The sequence below is a fragment of the Microcaecilia unicolor genome, chromosome 2 (assembly GCF_901765095.1).
Source record: "Microcaecilia unicolor chromosome 2, aMicUni1.1, whole genome shotgun sequence".
Classification (NCBI taxonomy): Eukaryota; Metazoa; Chordata; class Amphibia; order Gymnophiona; family Siphonopidae; genus Microcaecilia; species Microcaecilia unicolor.
In genome coordinates, this window is record NC_044032.1 from 45,997,208 (window position 1) to 46,019,881 (window position 22,674).

At 43.3% G+C, this 22,674-nt stretch overlaps 1 protein-coding gene across 1 annotated transcript in view; it reads right to left on the reverse strand.

Moving 5' to 3' along the window:
- HDHD2 (haloacid dehalogenase like hydrolase domain containing 2) overlaps positions 1–21,870 on the reverse strand; it is a 63,704-nt gene extending 41,834 nt beyond the window's left edge. Inside the window, exons 1-3 of the mRNA XM_030192918.1 lie at positions 21,835–21,870; positions 2,950–3,054; positions 1,525–1,733 (exon numbers count right to left, since the gene is read on the reverse strand). Of these exons, the coding sequence (XP_030048778.1) occupies positions 1,525–1,733; positions 2,950–3,050 (310 nt within the window). The 5' untranslated portion in view covers positions 3,051–3,054; positions 21,835–21,870. The remainder of the gene's footprint in view (positions 1–1,524; positions 1,734–2,949; positions 3,055–21,834) is intronic.
- Between the last annotated feature and the right edge of the window lie 804 nt (positions 21,871–22,674).

The window sequence follows — 22,674 nt, forward strand, 5'->3', positions numbered from 1 at the left end:
ATCCCCCACCAACCAGTAAGAGATCTGGCCCCTACAGACCAGGTAGATGCTCCAAATCAACTCGTTACCTGCATGACAGACAGCTGTCGGCAATGGTCACCTGTATGAAAGACACCTGTCCACAGACTCAGTGAATCAGTCAGACTCTAACCTCTACAAAATGGCCAAGAGCAAGGAGCTGTCTAAGGATGTCAGGGACAAGATCATACACCTGCACAAGGCTGGAATGGGCTACAAAACCATCAGTAAGACGCTGGGCGAGAAGGAGACAACTGTTGGTGCCATAGTAAGAAAATGGAAGAAGTACAAAATGACTGTCAATCGACAAAGATCTGGGGCTCCACGCAAAATCTCACCTCGTGGGGTATCCTTGATCATGAGGAAGGTTAGAAATCAGCCTACAACTACAAGGGGGGAACTTGTCAATGATCTCAAGGCAGCTGGGACCACTGTCACCACGAAAACCATTGGTAACACATTACGACATAACGGATTGCAATCCTGCAGTGCCCGCAAGGTCCCCCTGCTCCGGAAGGCACATGTGACGGCCCGTCTGAAGTTTGCCAGTGAACACCTGGATGATGCCGAGAGTGATTGGGAGAAGGTGCTGTGGTCAGATGAGACAAAAATTGAGCTCTTTGGCATGAACTCAACTCGCCGTGTTTGGAGGAAGAGAAATGCTGCCTATGACCCAAAGAACACCGTCCCCACTGTCAAGCATGGAGGTGGAAATGTTATGTTTTGGGGGTGTTTCTCTGCTAAGGGCACAGGACTACTTCACCGCATCAATGGGAGAATGGATGGGGCCATGTACCGTACAATTCTGAGTGACAACCTCCTTCCCTCCGCCAGGGCCTTAAAAATGGGTCGTGGCTGGGTCTTCCAGCACGACAATGACCCAAAACATACAGCCAAGGCAACAAAGGAGTGGCTCAGGAAGAAGCACATTAGGATCATGGAGTGGCCTAGCCAGTCACCAGACCTTAATCCCATTGAAAACTTATGGAGGGAGCTGAAGCTGCGAGTTGCCAAGCGACAGCCCAGAACTCTTAATGATTTAGAGATGATCTGCAAAGAGGAGTGGACCAAAATTCCTCCTGACATGTGTGCAAACCTCATCATCAACTACAGAAGACGTCTGACCGCTGTGCTTGCCAACAAGGGTTTTGCCACCAAGTATTAGGTCTTGTTTGCCAGAGGGATTAAATACTTATTTCCCTCTGCAGAATGCAAATAAATTCATATACTTTCCACAATGTGATTTTCCGGATTTAATTTGTGATGTGCTATCTCTCACTGTTACCAATAACCTACCCTTCAATTATGGGCTGCTCATGTCTTTGTCAGTGGGCAAACTTACAAAATCAGCAAGGGATCAAATACTTATTTCCACCACTGTATGTGATCTGATAATTAACTAAATGATTTCTGTATTTCATATCTTATTGTAACCTGCCTGGATTCCCTGCTGACATAGAGAAAGACCAAAAAATATAGCATGAGTACCTTGTTCAGGCACTATACCTTCAAAGTCAGGAAGAGCACTATTGTCCACTAGTAACAGGGGTCTGACATGCTTTTGTTCAAGAAGATTTCTAGCTGCAGTTAAAGAAGTGAAGATCTCATCCTCGGTAATGTCAAATTCCAGTCTCCTCAGCCTTTCCAGGAGGGTCTTCTTGCACTCTTTGGTTGTGTTTGTCACGAATTTAATGGCAACGGGAGCATTGCGCAACCTAGGCCAGAGAAGGGAAGGAAAAAAGTACATCACCTATCAGGAAAACATCCCATGACCAGTAGCGTAGCTACATGGGGGGCCATGGGGGCCTGGGCCCCCATAGATTTAGCCCTGGACCCCCCTGCCAACAACCTGCCGTCGCCTACCTTTGCTGGCGGGGGAACCCAACCCCCGCCAGCCAAGGTCCTCTTCTTCCGGCGCAAGGCTTCGTTCTGTTTCTGTGAGTCTGATGTCCTGCACGACGTCAGACTCACAAAAACAGAACAAAGCCTTGCAGATCATCTGCAAGGCTTTGTTCTGTTTGTGAGTCTGACGTTGGACGTGCAGGACGTCAGACTCACGGAAATAGAACGAAGCCTTGCAGATCATCCAGCAACCTGCACTCCTGCGCCCCACTCCCACCCCTCACAGTCCACTTCTCTCTTCCTCCCGACACCTTTGCTTGCCTCTACCTGCATTCGTGCTGGCCCCTCCCCTGTGCGCTCCCCTCTTCTCGCACTCTACCTGTCCCTTGTGGCCCTCCAAACTTACTTTTAATGCTGCTTGCTGCTCACCTGCCTGAAGCCTCTCTCTGTAGTGTCCTGCCCAGAAATAGGAAGTTCTGTCAGAGGAGGTGGGACGCTACAGAGAAAGGCTTTGGACAGGTGAGAAGCAGCATGCTTTCACTGCAGAATTAAAGACAATTTTGGAGGGCCGCAAGGGGCATGCAGGAAAGTGAAAGCACAGGGAGGGGGCTGCAGGGACACGTAGAAGAGTGAGAGCATAGGGAATGGTGCCCATGGAGAGGAGATGGGGAGAGAGGAGAGGAGGGAGGAGATGGGGCCCATGAAGGAAGAGGGAAGGGAGTTAGACAGATTTGAGAACGAAGAAAAACGGAAGAATAGTGAATAGAAAGGAGGCCCTGGAAACAGAATTTAGAGCACAGGGAAGCAGATCTGAAGACAGGGAACGAGACGATTAAAAAAATATATAAAAATCACGAAAGGTAAGAAAAATGATTTTATTTTTAGTTTAGTAACTGAAATATGTCAAGTTTTCAGAATTTATATCTGCTATATTTTGCACTGAGAAAGAGGGTAGCGCTTTATACAATTAATTGTGAGATTAAAAATTTTAAACAATGTGCAGCCCTAATTGTGACTGTTCCCAATTATCTTATACTTACTCTCTAATTTAACAACTAGAAACATATTTGAGGAAGAGGCTTAACTTACCTTCTAAGGGCTTCCTGGGCACCAGGCACAGCTGAATCTTCAATGTGCAGTGTGCCACTGAGATCCACCAAAACAGCTTTCAGTGCCCGTCGTGCTGCCATACTTCTGGTGGGGACCAAAACACAACACAAAGTCCAAAGAAACACTTTAAATCTTGAAATGAAAATCATGACATTACAAGTATGCTTTGAATACATCATTACCCATGCACTGCAGAGGTCTAGTCCTGTAGAAACCCAGACTCTTTGCTGGCTATCATGATACCTTTCATTAGGCCGAGCTAAGAAGTATCCAAAGAGGCGGCCCAACCCAAGCTTTTGAAATCACACAGGTCCCTTATCTGTTGTTTCAACTGAAAAATGAGCTTGTGTAGCTTCTATTCAGTCTTACTTGTACCTAACTTGCTCCATTTGTGGTATGGATACTCTATTAGGCCATTTCCTGTTGACCTGCACACATTAAGGTATTTTTGGAAAACGTGCTTGTTGACATGGCTGGTAGGAAAGAGGATTACTTGCTCACTTGCCTGTCTGGAGCAAAGGTGGCAAATTTCACATGTCTCCTTGATAAGATGGAAAACACTGCCGCCAGACTCATATTTGGAAAAACCAAATATGAAAGTGCAAAACCCTTAAGAGAGAAACTTCACTGGCTCCCACTCAAGGAACGAATTGCATTCAAGATCTGCACGATTGTACACAAAATCATTCACGCAGACGTCCCAATATACATGCTAAACCTCGTGGACCTACCTCCCAGAAACGCAACAAGATCATCCCGCAAATTTCTCAACCTGCGCCCCCCCCCCCCCCCCAGCTGTAAAGGACTAAAATACAAGCTGATGCATGCCACTACCTTCTCTTACATGAGCACACAGTTATGGAATGCATTACCTACAGACCTGAAAACAATCAATGAAATAACCATCTTTCCCAAGTCTTTGAAGACACACTTCTTCAACAAAGCCTACAATGAGAACCAATAACCTACTACTACTTAACATTTCTAGAGCGCTACTAGGGTTACGCAGCGCTGTACAATTTAACAAAGAGAGACAGTCCCTGCTCAAAGAGCTTACAATCTAATAGACAGTGAACGGTCGGTCCGATAGGGGCAGTCAAATTGGGGCAGTCTGGATTCACTGAACGGTAAGGGTTAGGTGCCGAACGCAGCATTGAAGAGGTGGGCTTTAAGCAAAGACTTGAAGACGGGCAGGGAGGGGGCTTGGCGTAAGGGCTCACTAATCCACCTCACCAACCTACTCAGTTATGAAAGCCCACCTTCTATAACTACCCTAATCACTCCCTTCTTTCTTCTCTCTTCCCTACTTAATCTCTGCACAATACTAACTGTATCTGATATCCTGGAATGACAATGTTAATAAAACTATGTAATGTAACAAAAGAGAGGGAACAAAGTACAAACTAAAGTCCAAACAAAAAAAAAAAAACAGCACCACGGGCCTTTAAAAATGGAACACAGTTCTTTAATGAATGAGCCTTGACAAAAAGACCCGACACGGGCCGTGTTTCGGTGACTAGCACCTGCGTCAGGGGTCACAGTGATGACGTGGAAAACTTGGGGAATACAGAAAGTGAAAGTGCCTTGGTGCTTTGTAGCTTTTACTACATGAGGCGTGGGGTAAGGAATAATATATTGTAGAGGAATATATTCGAGTTATTCCCCAAGTTTTCCACGTCATCACTGTGACCCCTGACGCAGGTGCTAGTCACCGAAACACAGCCCGTGTCGGGTCTTTTTGTCAAGGCTCATTCATTAAAGAACTGTGTTCCATTTTTAAAGGCCTGTGGTGCTGTTTTTTTTGAATAAAACTATGTAAGCCACATTGAGCCTGCAAATAGGTGGGAAAATGTGGGATACAAATGCAATAAATAAAATAAAAAGATTTTAGATAGTGCCAGGGAGAAAGCCGGCTGACTTAGTACATGTGGGTACCAACTACCAACAAAAAAGGTGTGGGAGGGAAGTTTTGGAAGCTGAGGCAGGAAGTTGAAATCCAGAACCTCCAGGGCAGCATCCTCAAAAATGCTCCATGTTTCACGTGCAGGATCCAAGAGGCAGGCAGAGCTCGAGTCTCAATGCATGGATGAAACAGTGATGCAGGGAAGAGGGATTTAGATCTGTTAAGAGCTGGGCAATATTCTGGGGAAGAGGGAGCCTATTCCAAAAAGATGAGCTCTACCTTTCACAGGCTGAAACCAGGGTTCTGCCACTAACTTTTAAAAAGAAATAGCAGCTTTTAAACTAGAACACGGAAAAAGCTGAAAGTCACTCAGAAGCATATGGTTTGGCGTAAAATAACTTTGAAGGACACTATTAAAACAAGGAAGTTAGGGCATCCCAATGGAGAGGCTGCGGTAAAAGCTAAAGTAATCAGGTTGTCCTAGATACAAACAAAAATTACATTTTGAAATGTTTGTATACAAATGCTAGAAGAGCCAGAGTATATTATAGCACTAAGGGCTCCTTTTACTAAGCGGCAGTAACCCCAACGCGAGCTTACCAATCGCTATAATGGAAGTACCGCCAGGCTACCACAGAAGCCCCACGGCACTTCCCACCCCTACCGCGCCGTCATTTCCAGTGCTACAAAAATGTATTTATTTTTGTAGCGCATGGGTGGCGGAAAGGGCTTCCTCCTGCAGGAAAGCGAGACCTTCCCTTTTACCAGCTGTGGTAAAAGGGGGCCTCTGCACACGTGTAAAACACACACCGACGCCGGCCTCCTTTTGCTGCAGCTTGGTAAAAGGGGTCCTAAGTTGGGAGGGAGAGAGTAATCAAGGTACCATAAGAATTGGATTTTTACCACATCTCAATTTTCCCAGAGAGTCACCAACCAATGGTAGCTCAGTATCACAGGTTACAGACTTCCATGGTATATGGATAATGCTGTTTGTGAACAACTTTGCAAGCAGCATTATTCTACTGCTCTGGAAGTATGGAGCCACAAAGTTGCCGCCTGAAACTCTCACAAACTTCTTAGAGGAACCAGGGCACACTCGCTGAGCTGCCTCCTAAGATCTCTCTCTGCAATGACAATCCACAGCAATCAGAATGTTCTCCTAAAACATGACACCCCCCCCTTCTCAAAGTACTCTCTTTGGCCTTTATGTAGAAACTTGGCCCCCTAGCGGTAGTACCATGAGATTACCACTAGGGGTTGTGGGTGGCATTTGGAACCTGCTACTGGCAAGGGCAGGAGGGGCCTGGAATTGTTCCTGCCTGACCACACTAGAGACAAGAGGTGTTTGAAAAGATGTTGGGAGGGGGCCTTCAATTGGAGGGCGAAAGAGCTATCATCGGTGTGGGGGGGGGGGGGGGGGGAAGCCAGCCTCTCTTGGGAAGCACTGGCTTCTTTAAGATGTGGCTCGGGAGCATCGGCTGCACCCCTGTAGCCTGTTGCTCCTGGGATGGAAAAATAACCCAGATTTTGGCTGTCATTATTTTTCTAGCTACAGCGTGGCTTGCAGTGTTCACTGCAGTAGTGAAGCAAGACTGCTAGTGTTCTCAGCAGCTATTGGGCACCCCAGTACAGTCTTTGGGCAGCAGTAAAAATGCCTTAGCTGCTGCAGTGACAGAATTAGGAGACCACTAATAAGACTCCTAGGTAGGTTCCTGGGGGAGGGGGGCTGAAGATGATTGGGCTCAAGGGATAGGACAGAGGGACTGCTTCGTCACTAACGACATCATTTTATTCTGGGCCAGCACCAAGTTACACGTAGTGCATAACAGTGCAGGAGCACCCGCAGTATCTAGCCCTGCATGTAATGCTATGCCTGTGTGGTAACTCTCTGCCCTGTGCAGGTCACATCCCTTGCTCTATGCTTACTGCATGTTAACTTTTGCTTTAAATGTGCAGTAAGTGCAAAGCTTACCACACTTTAATAGGTAGTACATTACAAATAAATCAGACAAAATATTTTTTTTTCACCAATAACTAGTGTAATGCCCCCTCAGGGGCATCCCTAGGTTCGGGTCCCAAGCTGGCAGGAGTCCTCTCCCGGGTCAGTTCCGTTGGTCCCTTGTATGTGTGGCACCTGGTGTCTCCACCTGAGGTAGATGGGTTTTGGCAGGTGAGATTTCCTTCCCTTCTCCCCACAAACACTTCTGTGAATTTAACTCTTAGGATTTTCCAGTCCTCTGATCTGTGACCTGAACTATCCTGACAGCATACAGAGCAGAGAAATCATTCTGTATTCACTCTTTTGGAACCTCAGTCCTCTTTTGGCCAAATCCTGTAAATCCCTCCCTTTCCTCTCAAGTACAGATATAGAGGGGAATTCTCTGGGTACTCTCGCTGTCTTTTAGCCCCTTTAGAATCCCAGCCCTCTTTGCACTAAATTCTGCAATTATAGACTTTCAGCAAACCTTTTACTTTATCCTATCCTATCCAATCCACTTTCCTTGTTTTCATCCCCCACACCACCTATCCATGAACCTCACTAAGCTTCCCTAGGCCCGCTTCACTTGCCCTCTCTAAGTATCAGGGTGTCATTTGCTCGACTACCAAAAACACTTCCATTATGCCTGCATAGTTTGTGCCTCTCTTTAAACATACTCTGATCATTTATGTTTAGCAGTTATACTCATTGTATATGTACAATTTGATCCCACCTAGTGATCCCTTTTCCACACAGTAAGTTTGTATATGGCTGTGACTTCTGTCTTATAGCACACACTGAGATCATAGTGAGGTTGCTAGGGAGAATATAGTAACATAATTAATGATGGCAGATAAAGACCTGAATGGTCCATCCAGTCTGCCCAACAAGATAAACTAATTTTACATGGTATGTGATACTTTATATGTATACCTGAGTTTGATTTGTCCTTGCCATTCTCAGGGCACAGACCGTAGAAGTCTGCCCAGCACTGTTCTTCTACTAAAAGTTCTGAAGCTAACGTCGAAGCCCCTTAAACACTTCAGCCCATCCATATCTATTCAGTTATGATCAGGGAGTAGACCGTAGAAGTCTGCCCAGCACTGGTTTTGCTTCCCAATTACCAGCGTTGCCACCCAATGTCCGCTAAGATTCTGTAGATCCATTCCTTCTAAACAGGATTCCTTTGTGTTTATTCCACGTATGCTTGAATTCCGTTACCGTTTTCATCTCCACCACCTCCTGCGGGTGGGCATTCCATGAAAAAATACTTCCTGACATTACTCCTGAGTCTGCCCCCCTTCAACCTCAATTCATGTCCTCTAGTTCTACTACCTTCCTGTCTCCAGAAAAGGCTTGTTTGCGGATTAATACCTTTCAAATATTTGAACGTCTGAATCATGTCACCCGTTTCTCCTTTTCTCCAAGGTATACATGTTCAGGTCAGCAAGTCTCTCCTCGTAAGGTCTGCAATGCAAATCCCATACCATTTTTGTAGCTTTTCTTTGCACTTCCAGTCTTTTTACATCTTTAGCAAGATACGGCCTCCAGAACTGAACACAATACTCCAAGGGGGGCATCACCGACGACTTGTAGAGGAGCATCAATACCTCCTTTCTTCTGCTAGTTATACCCCTCTCTATGCAGCCTAGTATCCTTCTGGCTACAGCTGTCACCTTGTCACATTGTTTCTTCACCTTCATATCCTCAAGACACCAACACCCCAAGGTCTCTCTCCTGAGTCAAGCTTACTAATCTCTCCTCTCCGGTATCTCTCTTTTGGGTTTCTGCACCCCAAGTGCATCACTCTACACTTCTTGGCATTAAATTTGAACTGCTAGACCCTCGACTATTCTTCTAACTTTTGGAGATCCCTTCTCATTGTTTCTACTCCCTCCAGGGTATCCACTCTATTGGCTATCTTTGTGTCATCCACAAAAAGGCAAACCTTTCCTTCCAACCCTTCAGCAATATCTCTCACAAATATATTAAACAGAATCAGCCCCAGCACTGACCCCTGAGGAAATCCACTGCTCACCTTCCTTTCCTCTGAGCGGATTCCATTTACCAACACCCTGTGCCACCTGTCGGTCAACCAGTTTCCTATCCAGTTCACCACTTTCGGTCCTAAGTTCAGCCCTTTCAGCTTATTCACGAGTCTTCTGTGGGGGACCATATCAAAGGCTTTGCTAAAATCCAAGTAGATTACATCTAGTGCTCGTCCTTCATCCAGTTCTTTGGTCACCCAGTCAAAGAAGTCAATAAGATTTGTTTGGAAGGACTATCCTTTGGTAAAGCCATGTTGCCTCAGGTCCTATAACCCATTGGCTTCTAGAAAGTTAACTATCCTTTCTTTCAGCAGCGACTCCATTATTTTTCCTACCACGGATATGAGACTTACTGGTCTGTAGTTTCCCACTTCTTCCCTGTCTCCACGTTTGTGAAGAGGGACCACATCCGCTCATCTCCAATCTCGTGGAACTTCTCCTGTCTCTAAAGGTCTATGAAATAAATCTTTAAGAGGTCCAGCCAAGACCTCTGTGAACAGTATCCTGGAATGTACCCCACCCAGCCCCATAGCTTCATCCACCTTCAGATTCTCCAGCTGTTTATAAACTCTTTCTTCTGTAAACAGCGCAGTATCCACTCCATTCCCAGATATTCCATCAGCAGCCAACTGCGGTCCTTCACCAGGATTTTCCTCCGTGAACACCGAAGAGAATTGTTTAGCACATTCGCTTTATCCTCCTCACTCTTCACATAGCCATTCTCATTATCTTTCAGTTCCGCAATTCCATTCCTATCTTTTCTCCTTTCTCCAATCTATCTGAAAAGGTCTTGTCACCTCTCTTTACATATTTAGCATTTTTTTTCTTCCGCTTGCGCTTTCACTAGCCATATTTCCCTCTTCGCTTCTTTGAGTTTAATCCGGTAATCTTTTCCGTGATCCTCTCGTTGCGTTTTGTATTTCTTGAACAAAGCCTCTTTTGCTCTTATTTTTTCAGCTAATTGTTTGGAGAACCATATAGGCTTCCTGTTTCTCTTGTTTTTGTTTACTTTCCTTGCGTAAAGATCAGTCACCATATTTATAGAAGCCTTTAGCTTTGACCACTGATTTTCCACTTCTCCTATGCCTTCCCACACCAACAGCTCCTTCAGGTATTCCCCCATTTTATCAAAATCAGTACGTCTGAAATCCAGTACTTTGAGTTTTGTGCGTCCACACTCCACCTTCTCCCTTACATAGGTGGGCACCCACCTGGATATTGGAAACACTTCCTCCATTCGTGAGAACAAGAAAAGATACATTTCAACTGGCAGCCTGTCTAACACACAAACATATCCCATTCAAAAACCCCTTTATTGAGGGAGTTTCAATAATTAAGCTCAGAAACTCATTATCAGAGACCATAGTAAAAGCAGCCAGTGTGGCTTTATTTTAAAAGTCTGGATAAATTCCTGGATGTAAAGGCCATAAACCATTAAGATAGACATGGGGAAAGCCACTGCTTATTCCTGGGGATAAGTAGCATTGAATGTTGCTACTGATTGTTAAGTGACCTGGATTAGCCACTGTTAGAAACAGGATATTGGGTTAGATGGATTAACCTAGTATGGTAATTATATTTAAAATGGAGAATTTTGCTGCTCAAGTAGAAGGTGAGAATTCCAGTAAACTGGCTCACGTTTCATCCACAGTTATCAGATTTAGCAACTTAAGTCTATCTGACCCTAATAACAGTCTGTAGTCATTCCTCACTGTATAAGGGGGGGGGGGGGAAGAGACCCCCCATCTTCTATTCAAAATGTAATTGTGTGCACCAGGGAAACTAGTAACAACAAAATCATGAGGTCAAATAGAAAATATTTCCAACCCCAATATTCTATAAGACCGTTTAGAATAAAATCTAGTCTACCTGCAAATTATCATTTTATTTTACTAGTGCGGTCAACAGTGACCAGCATTTTTTATACAAGTCCACGAAAACAACAGTGCTCTAATCTTAAGTCTATTCCTGCTGATTCTTTTGAATTGATCATGTCACAGGCCTAGTAATATAGTAAATAAGTAGTATGGTTGCCATGTTAGTCTGCTTGAATGTGACCCCCCCCCCCCCCAAAAAAAAGGGCTCTGGCATAAGGTGGGAGGATTTTCTAGGGGACATGTTAGAGACAAAAACTGTGATGGAATTCACAGAGGATCTCTATTTAGAAAATGGATGGTATTAAAAAAAACTCTTAAACAGCTACATGTGTGTGGATGTATAACTGAAGCTTGGATGGTGACTTTGGCTGCAAAGAACTAAGGCCGGTGCCAGGCAGACTTTGTAGGTCTGTGTTCTGTATTTTCAATTCGGTTTAGGTTGGCCTGGAAAGGGCTTCAATGGCAACTTCAGTAGCCAGAACTGAGGATAGTGCTGGGCAGACTTTCATGAATTGGGTCCCACACATGGCAAGACAGATTCGGATAGGCTGGAGTGGGCTTTGATGGCAACTCAGGTAGTTGGAACATAAGGACAGAGCTGGCCAGACTTCTACGGTCAATGTCCCAGAAACCCCAAAGAAAGACCACGATGAAGTATATATCACATTCATTGTTGATTTAATCATGACTTGATAATGAGTGTGACTGCTGGGTAGACCGGATAGACCATTCAGGTCTTTATCTGCTGTCACTAACTATGTTACTAGGGAAACAGAGCTTGTATTGACAGCCTGGTTAGAAAATCAGAGCAAACGCCAGCCCATGAGGGCAGAGCCAAGAGTTAATAAAAGGCATTACAAGGAGAAAATTCTAGTGTTTGGTAGACCATCCCCCCCGATGCCTGTTGTACCAAGGGGGAAGTTTGCGGTTATCAAAGCAGTTTTCAGTGTATGGTGACATGAAGCCTCTGCTACAGAGCAGTGGGTGCCTTCAGGGAGTTCCCAAACTGGGAACAAGATGGAGTGCTTTGGGGGTGATACACCCCAGGGAGAAGTGGGAGTGGGCATGCCTCACTTCTGACAGGACTTTCATTGCATGTGTGAATGACCTCGTTCCAGGATGCGCCAGAGAGCAGCTGAAGAGATTAAATGGAGATGACTGAGGACTGATCGGAAACCGTGTGATTATGACATGCTGGTACCCTGGTTGCAAATAAAGGAGATTGATAAGTACTTTGTTCTGGTTGCAAATGAGATTTGAGATAGAACTGAACTGCAAGTTTGAAAGTCCTATCATGTGGAGACTATGTTTTGTGCTATCTGAAGAAAAATACCCTGAATTGTACAGACCAAGTTGACAAGTTTGTGAACTGTTTTTTCAAAGTTACTGTTTAATAAATCAAGTTGAAGTTCAACATGGAGACTGCTCGACTAATTCTTGTAAGTGCCCAAAGAAAGAGTACCCTCAGTCTACTGGATTTATTCCAGCCCCGGCCTGCGCCCAGCTCAAGAAACATTCTGTTTGTGTAACCCTAGTCTCGGAAGTGAGGTGGAGTGAAACACCGGGCTGAGCTGGAGGTGTGCCTGAGTTTACAAATGTATAAAAGTTAATAAACAATACAAAATGATGCCTTTTTATTGGTGCCCGAGTTTAGAAATGTATAAAGGTTAATAAACAATACAAAACGATACCTTTTTATTGGACTATCACTTTATATTCTCCTCTTTTTGTTCGTTATTAACCTTTATTTCTATATAGTAAACGACAAAGAAAGGCCAACTGTCCATCCAGTCTGCCTAGTTTGAGATTTTTGCTCTTCAACACTCTGTTACATTTGGCAGATGTGTTAATTTGGCCAGATGTAATTTATATGCTCAATTCTGACACTCCCGCTTCTACCATCTTTCTGTACCCATTTGGAATGGGGACACATTCCACCTTCTTGGTCCCTCTACCAAAGCCAAGTGACTTGCTGGAAAAATCATTCTGTAGTCCAATTGGTTAAGTAGAAGCAAGAAAATGAGATTCCAAAGCAAAGATGTATAACTGCACTGTCAGTGGATAGCAAAGGAGGAGGAACATGATAAAGCATCAGTTATGATCAGAATCTAGAGGGAATTAGGCTCAGGAGTAACATTATTTATGTACTAGTAAAAAAGGCCCATTTCTGACACAAATGAAACAGGCGCTAGCAAGGTTTTCCTCGGCTCCCCTGCAGCCACCCACGTCCAGCGACCCTCCTCTCTCCCCGGCCCCCCCTCTTGCCACCCATGTCCAGCGACCCTCCTGTCCTCCTGCAGCCACCCAGGTCCAGCGACCCTCTTCTCTCCCCTGCCCCCCCTCCTGCCACCCATGTCCAGCGACCCTCCTCTCTCCCCTGCCCCCCTCCTGCCACCCATGTCCAGCGACCCTCCTCTCTCCCCTGCCCCCTCCTGCCACCCATGTCCAGCAACCCTCCTCTGGACATGGATCAGCTGTGAAGCATGGTCCCCCCCCCCCCCCCCCCCCCCGGGTTCTGAAGTTGACATCATAATGGCTACGGTGATGTCAGCCTGATCTACAGAGCCTAGCAGACCAACTCGGAATGAGCCACGGTCCCAGGCAAGTCAGAACGTTGGAGGTGAGAATTATTATATAGGAAAGATTTATATTCTGCCAAAAATTTAGGCAGATCACATAATGATAAAAAATATAAACCATTATAAAACAATACCTGCAACAAAAATGGACATGTCACAAACATCACTGGCATCTAAGAGGCTCATATCACATGATCCCCACAGACTTACCTTATACAGATCTTACCATAATCTTAACTTGTCAAATAAATGTTTCTTGAATTCTCATCATATGTTGATAGGATGTTACATATCATACCCACCACTAATCATTTCCCCAAAGCCAACTGAGAACAAATACCCTACTATCAGATAAAGTTCTCAGTCTTAATGGAAGTATGTTTCACTCCAGCAACAGAAAAAAAAAAAGAGTAATGTATGCATCTCAAAAGAGGGAATTTCAAGCAGACAGACAATGAAAATCTCTTTTAGAAAGCCTATTGGATTCATAAAACAACTTCCTGAGAGAGGTGTTGGGGACAAAAAAAGCTAAGCGCAGCAGAATTTACCTTTAGGGAAACAAGGATAAAGCCACAGGTAATTTTGGGTCTGGAGTATTGCAGGAGACAGGAAAACAGGCAGACCAGTTACAGCTTGTGGCTATACCATTGTATTTTTTATGAAACAAGTGTAGGCTATATAGTCATATGTGTGTAAATATTTCCACGTTGTTTACATTCACATCTCCGTGCAAAAATGTGACCTTGGCATTGAAGCACTGGATTTGTCCTTTCCAATTTTTTTCTACTAAAGTATTAACGTGCGTGGTAAGATCATTTATTGAGTATACCTTTTACCTTAGAAGCATTAGTGTAGTAAGTGGCTGATCTCACCAGCTGATAAATGTGCACTTATCAGTACTGATAAAAAGAGCAGATAAAAGATTTGAGCGGCACTGCTAAATCGCACAGTGTGCAGTGTTTTAAGATCTTAGATTTCACAGTACCCCACAAATTCGCTGATAGGCTCTAATAGAACTTATCACCACCGTCAGTAGCAGTATAAACATAAGTATTCATGTAGTATGCTCCTTCTCTAAATAGCTTACAGTATAATTGGGTACTGTACCTGAGGCAATGGGAGATAGCGACTAGCCCAAGGTCACAAGGAGTGTCTGCGGCAGAAGCCAGATTTCAGCCTTGGCTTACCTTGTTCTTAGCCTGTCTTTCTTCTATGTTTGTGCAGCGCTGCGTATGCCTTGTAGCGCTATAGAAATGCTAAATAGTAGTAGTAGTAGTAGTACTGTTGCTCTAACCACAAGGTCATTTTCTTTCAAACTGAGGTAAACTCTTGCAGGAAAAATTACTAATTCTATGCTTCTTGGAAATTAAATTGTAACATAGTTGGGGAAACCAAACTTGAAAGCATTTTTCAGTTTTTCAAGATTTTGTAGAACATTTTCCCTATACAATGCAGTTAGCATGCAGAGAGAGAGGGACTATCATTATTCTCTGAAAAGACAGCTATCGTAATTATTATTACAGCTATCATTATTATTATTATGGTGATCACATTTGTATCCCACATTACCCCAATCAAGCTCAGGTTCAATGTGGCTTACATTTAAGAAAAACATCAAAAATATATCAGGTAATTAATTGTTATATGATGTTTACCAGCAGAGGGAGTAGCACCAAAGCTGTGGCAACATTTTAAATGGCTGAGGACAGATTATGATGGTGAGGGGTAACAGACAGAAGAAGTGAAAGTGAGTGACATACTTGGTAGAAAAGTAGAAGAAGTGAAAGGGAGACTCCTAACCACTACTCACCTGCCCTGTCCTTTTATCCTCACCTCTTTATTCCCTTACCCTTATTGTTCTGTCTGTTTGCCTGTCTTATCTAGATTGTAAGCTCTTTGAGCAGGGACTGTCTTCTTTGTGTATGGTGTACAGCGCTGCGTATGCCTTGTAGCGCTGTAGAAATGATAAGTAGTAGTACTTAGTAGGACAGTAGACCATGAGAACATTGGAGGAGGAGGAATACAGAAAAATCACAGGATCCACACCTTGTACACTGATATCCTTCTGTATCTCACCCAGTTGGAAGAATCTATACCTGCCTTGCTGGAGCGGTTTGGAGAATTGCCGGGATACAAGGTCAACCGTACCAAGTCAGAAATTGAACCTCTGTGTATGTAGAGAAGAGATGAGTGGACTAAGGAAGAAGGTGTGATGTTCTTGTAGGTGGACAAATATAGCAATCATCCTCATCCCTTACTTTTCTTGCAAAATCACAGTTGGCCAAGTGTTTAGTACCTCAGGAGTGAGGAACACAAGCAAGATGTGTTCAACTGAAAGCTTCTTTATCTTCTCGTTAAATATATTGGTATGTATTCATACTAGAACGTTTCATTCTAATTCTAAATATATAACAGCATACTTTACAGCTGAGCAAATTTATTAACACAAGGAGTGTCAAATTATTACTGAATATAAATGTTTTAAATCATTTATTTCAAGAATAAAAAAAAGTTGCTAACAATACCAACACAAATGTTTCTCAATACAATTCTTGCTTTCTTTTTAAAAACAGAACCTAGCAACTGTCAAGACCTATAAGTTGTTCTCAATACCAAAAACAAAAGTTTCTCAAAATTTCCTTCAGATAAGTACTTCTACAAGATTTTGCTTCACAGTTTTATTCTGTTTCCCTATCTTAATCAATATATACCAAATTAAATACTTTAGTTTTTGTTTTCTTTCTTTTCCTGTAGGTGAAGACTACTTCACTCCAGGTCAGCTCCCATGTAAGTTTAACAATATGAACTGTGTTGGTGTGCATCAGAAATTTTAAAGTTAGTGTGTAAATTTTCTCACTTAACTTTTATTCTATTCTTCCCAGGAAAAACTTTCTTGCATTGGCTATCACTGTCTCTCAGGTTCTTCTGGATCCCTTTCAGATAAGTAAATTGGATTTGTCTTCTTTCTTCTTGCTCCCTACTATTCTGACTTCACCAAAATCAAAAATAGAACCTAACTGCCTATTATTTTATGTTTATGTGTCCGAGTCTTGTCTTATATGCGTTTAAAAAAAAAACTTTTATCAATTGTGTATTATTAGATAATGCAGTTTTTTTTCTCTTTAAAATTTCTTCACTCTCACACACACTCTCTCACACAGTTCTTTTAACTGTATTTTGGTTTCAGTCAACCTGTCAATCAGGTTTTGTCTACAAATTTTCTTTAGCCAGCAGAGGTCTAAATAAATGTATGATCACCAGCTAACAGAGGAACTATCAGCTGGTAGCAGCGTTTCCCTCTCAGAGCTTCCCAAAGATAATTCAGCTGTCACTACTGCTAAACAACAGATTCAGTTCACTTTGAACCCTTATAGCAAAACATCCCTCAACTTTATATTAAAGAGAGAGCCTGCTCAAATTTATATATAGGCACATTCACATAGTTTTACAGCACAGTCTCTCTATATATACAAGGTAGACTGAATAAATGATCTTACCCCGCACGGAAATACTTCCATCAGAAAAACATTGGCAAGGACAAATCCAATGCTTCAATGCCAAGGTCACATTTTTGCGCAGAAATAAGAACACAATGTTCAGATTTCTTATCCGTTTTTTTAGTTCATAATTGTTTGTTTGTTCGGCTCTACAATAAAAAACATTCATCCAAGAACAGTCCTGACCTTGCGTTTGCTCTTTTCCATCAGCCATTACTTCAGTTGCTCACACTAATTGGCCAAAACACAACATTGTGTTGAATCCTTATTATCAATAAATGTTTTTACTCAAGGACAAGTGTCTCCAGTCTCTGGTACCCGTGGTCAATCCCTCACCTTTTCTATATCTTCTGCACTTTCCCGAGGGTCTTTTGAGTTCTCCGCTCCTGCAGATTCTCCTAAATGCTAAAAAGCCCATAGGAATAAAATGGGCTTCTTAGCAGTTGTGTGTGTGTGTGTTAATTGTTAGCTTGTACTAAATCCAGAGTGGAGTGGAGGAGTGGCCTAGCGGTTAGAGCACTGGTCTTGACATCCAGAGGTGGCTGGTTCAAATCCCACTACTGCTTCCTTGTGACCTTGGGCGATTCACTTAACCCTCCATTGCCTCAAGTACAAACTTAGATTGTGAGCCCTCCAGGGACAGAGAAACACCCATTGTACCTGAATGAAACTCACCTTGAGCTACTACTGAAAAAGGTGTGAGCAAATTCTGAATAAAAAAAATAGAAAAAGGAGCCCTAATTCTATTATTCCACTGAATTACAAGTGAAATTAGACAAATTTTACAACTTTTAACTGTCTTCAGTCAGACCATCTGACAGAAACTTCTTTTCTCTTACACGCTTCCCTCCCAACTGTTTAAGCTGACTTCAGAATGTTTTAAGGCTCTCCTGCTAAATCACAAGGCAGCACGAGCCTGTCAGTGCTGAAAATTTCATATACTGATTCAGACCAAGAATTTAAATACTTTAATCTTGTCATGCACTGGAGACACTGGAGGAAGGCTTCAAACTGCTATGATGATTTATCTTTTGATAAGAAAGCAGAGACTACCTTCATCTGCCTTCATCAGAATAAGTATTCTAAGTTTGGGTGTTTCCTGATGCTTCAAGGACCACTCAGAAAAAAATGAAACAATTCCTGTTGTGACCTAAGGTGCTACAATTGGTGTTCAGTTTCTTCTTAAGTTTCCATGTAAATGTATAATGAAATATCAGGATGTGAAATATGTTTTTTCTTTTGAAGCTTTTCAATTACCTTTCTTTTTGAGTGGCAAGAACTCCTCTGATGTTAGCCCTATTGCTATCTGCACTAAACCAGCGTTCGCTCTGCAGCTCCTCAGTACCGCTTCACTCTTATCTCTCCCTACACTCCTCCCCAGGAACTCTGTTCATCAGGTAAATCTCTATTATCTATACCCTTCTCCTCCACTGCCAACTCCAGACTTCGTTCCTTTTATCTTGCTGCACTGTACGCCTGGAATAGACTTCCTGAATCACGTCAAGCTCCAGTGCTGGCTGTCTTCAAATCTAAGCTAAAAATCCACCTTTTTCAGGCTGCTTTTAACTCCTAACTCCTATTCACTTATTCTGTACCCATGTCTGTTTTATAATTCCCACCTCAAGTAATTCCCTTATTTGTCCTGTTTGTCTGTCTTGATTAGACACACACTGTCCCTTTAATGCTCTACCCCCCTTCCCCCCCCTCCCCTCCCGGCCAACGTAGATTACTGCTTTGTAAACTGCCTTGAACCTCACACTGGGATTTGCGCGGTATATAAGCAACAAATTAGATTGTTGAGCAGGGACTGTCTCTTATATGTTCTGTGTACAACGCCTCATACATCTAGTAGCACTAAAGAAATGATAAGTAGTATTACTACTACTAATCATTTCTACAGCGCTACTAGACGTACGCAGTGCTGTACACATTATATACAGGTACTTTTTCTGTCCCTAGAGGGCTCACAATCTAATTTTCTGTACCTGGAAAAATGGAGTGTTAAGTGACTTGCCCAAAGTCACAAGGAGCTACAGTGGGAATTGAACCCTGGTTGCCAGCATCAAAGCCAGGTGTACCAACCATTAGGCTACTCCTGCACAGTAGTAGTAAAAGTACTATGTTTCTTAAATATTCCTAGGAAAATTGTTTTCTTTTTTTCCTCATTAGTTCCTTACTCCAGTTAAATTCTGTGCTTTAGTGAACCAGAGAGATGTTTTAAGTGTTTTGTGGCTCTGCTCCAGCTCCACCACTGGCACTCACTGGACGGTGATACGGTGGTCAGAGGGGATGTTCAGCAACACTGCCTGGTTAAATGCTGCTGAATATCCTCTCCCAGCCCACTGATCAAAGATTACGCAGGGAGGTGCCTCTCCTGCCTGCTTGAACCCTTTTGAATATCTATCCCATTGCCAATTTTCTACTAGCATTTTATTACCTATCTGTTCATTGTAGTCAGGTGGACAGTAGTACATGCCATCTGCTATTCTCTTTCCCTTCACAGATGGGAGTCCCTATCCATAAATAATCCACAGTGCATTTTGCTTCCTGCAGAACTTTATCCTGTTTAACTCAATGCCTTCTTTAATATACCGTACCTGAATGTAACTCACTTTGAAGTGCTACTGAAAAGGTGTGAGCTATATCCAAAAATAAATAAAACATATATCACTTCTCATCTGCCAATATGATCCATCTGACCACTGCAATATAATTGATACATTGTTTGAACCAGGGCCAGTTTAACCTATGGACCAGATCAGGCTCTGGCCCAGGGCGCCAAATGCCGAGCGTGTGATGTCCCTATAGACTAAGCTGGCCTAGAGCTTACCTGGCAGCGTTGCGTGTGCAGGGAAAAAAGAAGAGCTGACAACCCCTTTCCTTTTCTATTTCAGGCCATCTTCCCCTGTTTACCTTTAAAGGCAGTTTTCCCTTCCCAAACAGACAGCGTTTTACCTAACGCTACCTGCATCAGCTCTGGCCCCTACTTTGACATAACTTCCTGTTTCCACAGGGGCATGGCAGAGGGAAGACACAGGGGCTGATGGGGGTAGAGTTTGTTGAAACACTGTCAATATTCAGGAGGAGGAACTGCCTTTAAAGGTAGGCTGGGGGGAGGAGGTGTGCCAATGGGTCCCTTGAGCCAGCCTTGGGTTGTTCTTCTTCTACCACATCTCCACATATCTACCTCAAATCAAAAGTGATTACACACGGTGGACGTTTGCTAAGGTTTTTTTGTAAAATGGCATGCAATGATTAAAGTATTGGGACTACAGTTTAGACCAGTGTTTCTTCCCAAGTCCAGTCCTGGAGTACCCTTTGCAGTCAGGTTTTCAAAATACCCACAATGAATATGCATGAACTTGATTTGCAAACACAGCCTCCATTATATGCAAATCTCTTTCATGCATATTCATTGTGGATATCCTAAAAAAAAACTGACTGGCACAAGCACCAAGACACCTGATCCTTGCCCTGCACATTCTAAGATCCTATGTAGGTGATATGGGAAATTTACCACCTTAGCTCCCAGCAGGTATGGGACCTTGCAAGGCCAGCTTAAGGCATAAACCAGATGAGGCACTGGATCAGGATACCAAAACTCAAGGGCATCAACAAAGTCTGCCTCATGGCTGACCTTTCACAGCAGTGACAGCTTGTTCCTTTGCTCTTGCAAAAGTTGGCTCAGGGCACATGCATGCATGCTCATTTCGCTGGAACAGCAGAGGACTGAAAAATGACAAAATGCTAACTTGGATCCTGCAGGTGGTCAAGCTTATGTAGCCGGGAGCTCCAAGAGATCCTTATTAACTCCTGTTAAGGAAGAGTGATGGCCAGAACTGCATGGACAGTCAAGCCTGTACTGTTGATGACTAGGCTACATCCTTAGCTACGGCAGTAGAGGAGACAAGTGGGCTTACTGAATGGGCCAGATGGTTCTTATCTACCATCAAGGGAAGCGGTAAAGAACTTTAAAAAGACAGTAGATATTTATCTATCTTTATGGTATAAACTAAAACCCCAATAAAATACAAGCCGGTATTATGGGCTAAAAAAGGGAGAGGACAGAGGACAAAAGACTAAATTGAGTGTGGGCCTAATGTTCAGCGGGCTGTACTTTTGCTGTATGCCACCGACATTAAACCTGGATATTCAATCCCGGCGACCGGCAGTGAACATCCAGGTTAGTTTTAACCACTGAAAAGTTAACCGGTTATGCAGATATTCAGCGCTAACCGGTTTACTTTTTAGCAGTTCAAGACAGGCCTATTTTAACCGCTAAACATAGCTGGTTAAATAGCTTTCAACATCAGGGGGTATATGTATGAGGCAACTGGACGGAATAAGTGCCAACAGTTAATGCATCGTGCACCATTTGTGAAACTATACTAATTATAACTGAATTTAAGTGGCAGATTTGGAAGGAGCTGCAAACGAAGGTTTTTGGGAACTCGTAACCCAGCAGACACTGGCCCCTGGGTTGGAGACAGGGCTTTTGGCACCCTCCCTTAGGGCTGCCCAGTAACCTACCTCTACTGTTCCACAGAGCAAGGAGGAACCCTGGCACAATTCTTGTCAGACTTACACCGGACTTCCTTTCTGCACAGCGCTTGCTTAAAGAACCATGCTCTAGTCCTGCACACGTTGTCTTTGCAAAAAGGTGGGGGGGAGTACTCAAATGTCGGTGCCCCCCTGTCATAAATTCTGTGTTGCACCTTGCTTGGCTAGCTCTTTGGTTCAGCCGAAAGCTCAAACGAACAGCAAAATAAAAATATATTACAAACAGCAGTAACAAAATATTGCTAGGCGGCAGCCCATCCCCCCTCCACCCCCACTAAAAATATAAAGTACTCCAGGGAACAACTTTGCAGTCCAAAAATACCAAGTCACACGCATTTTAATGTCCTCACGCGACGCGGCATCTTTCTTTCCGCTCCCTAATCTTGTCTTCGTTCTCAAACTCCCCCACTTCCGAGTCCTACCTTCCAGCTTGTCATTGGAATCGGCACTGCAGCAATAAACAAATTTTGCCCAAGTCAAAGCAGCCTGAAGCTTCCTCCTCGGCGTCCCGACTCCCGCACCCTCTGACGTAACTTCTTGTTTCCGGCACAGAGAAAAGACTAGTCATCGAATGAAAAAGGGGTCGCAAGCAGGGACTCCGGGAGATTAGAGGAGTGTGGTAGCGGTGTTAGGCTCTTAAGGTTATCAATAGAAATCAAACAAAATAAAACATGGAAAAGAAAATAAGATGATACCTTTTTTATTGGACATAACTTAATACATTTCTTGATTAGCTTTCGAAGGTTGCCCTTCTTCGTCAGATCGGAAATAAGCAAATGTGCTAGCTGACAGTGTATATAAGTGAAAACATTCAAGCATTACTATGACAGTAAAATAGATACCATTGGAGATTCTACATGGAATGTTGCTACTATTGGAGATTCTACATGGAATGTTGCTATTCCACTAGCAACATTCCATGTAGAAGGATGCGCAGGCTTCTGTTTCTGTGAGTCTGACGTCCTGCACGTATGTGCAGGACGTCAGACTCACAGAAGCAGAAGCCTGCGCGGCCACATTGGTGATCTGCAAGGGCCGACTTCTACATGGAATGTTGCTAGTGGAATAGCAACATTCCATGTAGAATCTATAGAAATCAAACAAAATAAAACATGGAAAAGAAAATAAAATGATACCTTTTTTATTGGACATAACTTAATACATTTCTTGATTAGCTTTCGAAGGTTGCCCTTCTTCGTCAGATCGGAAATAAGCAAATGTGCTAGCTGACAGTGTATATAAGTGAAAACATTCAAGCATTA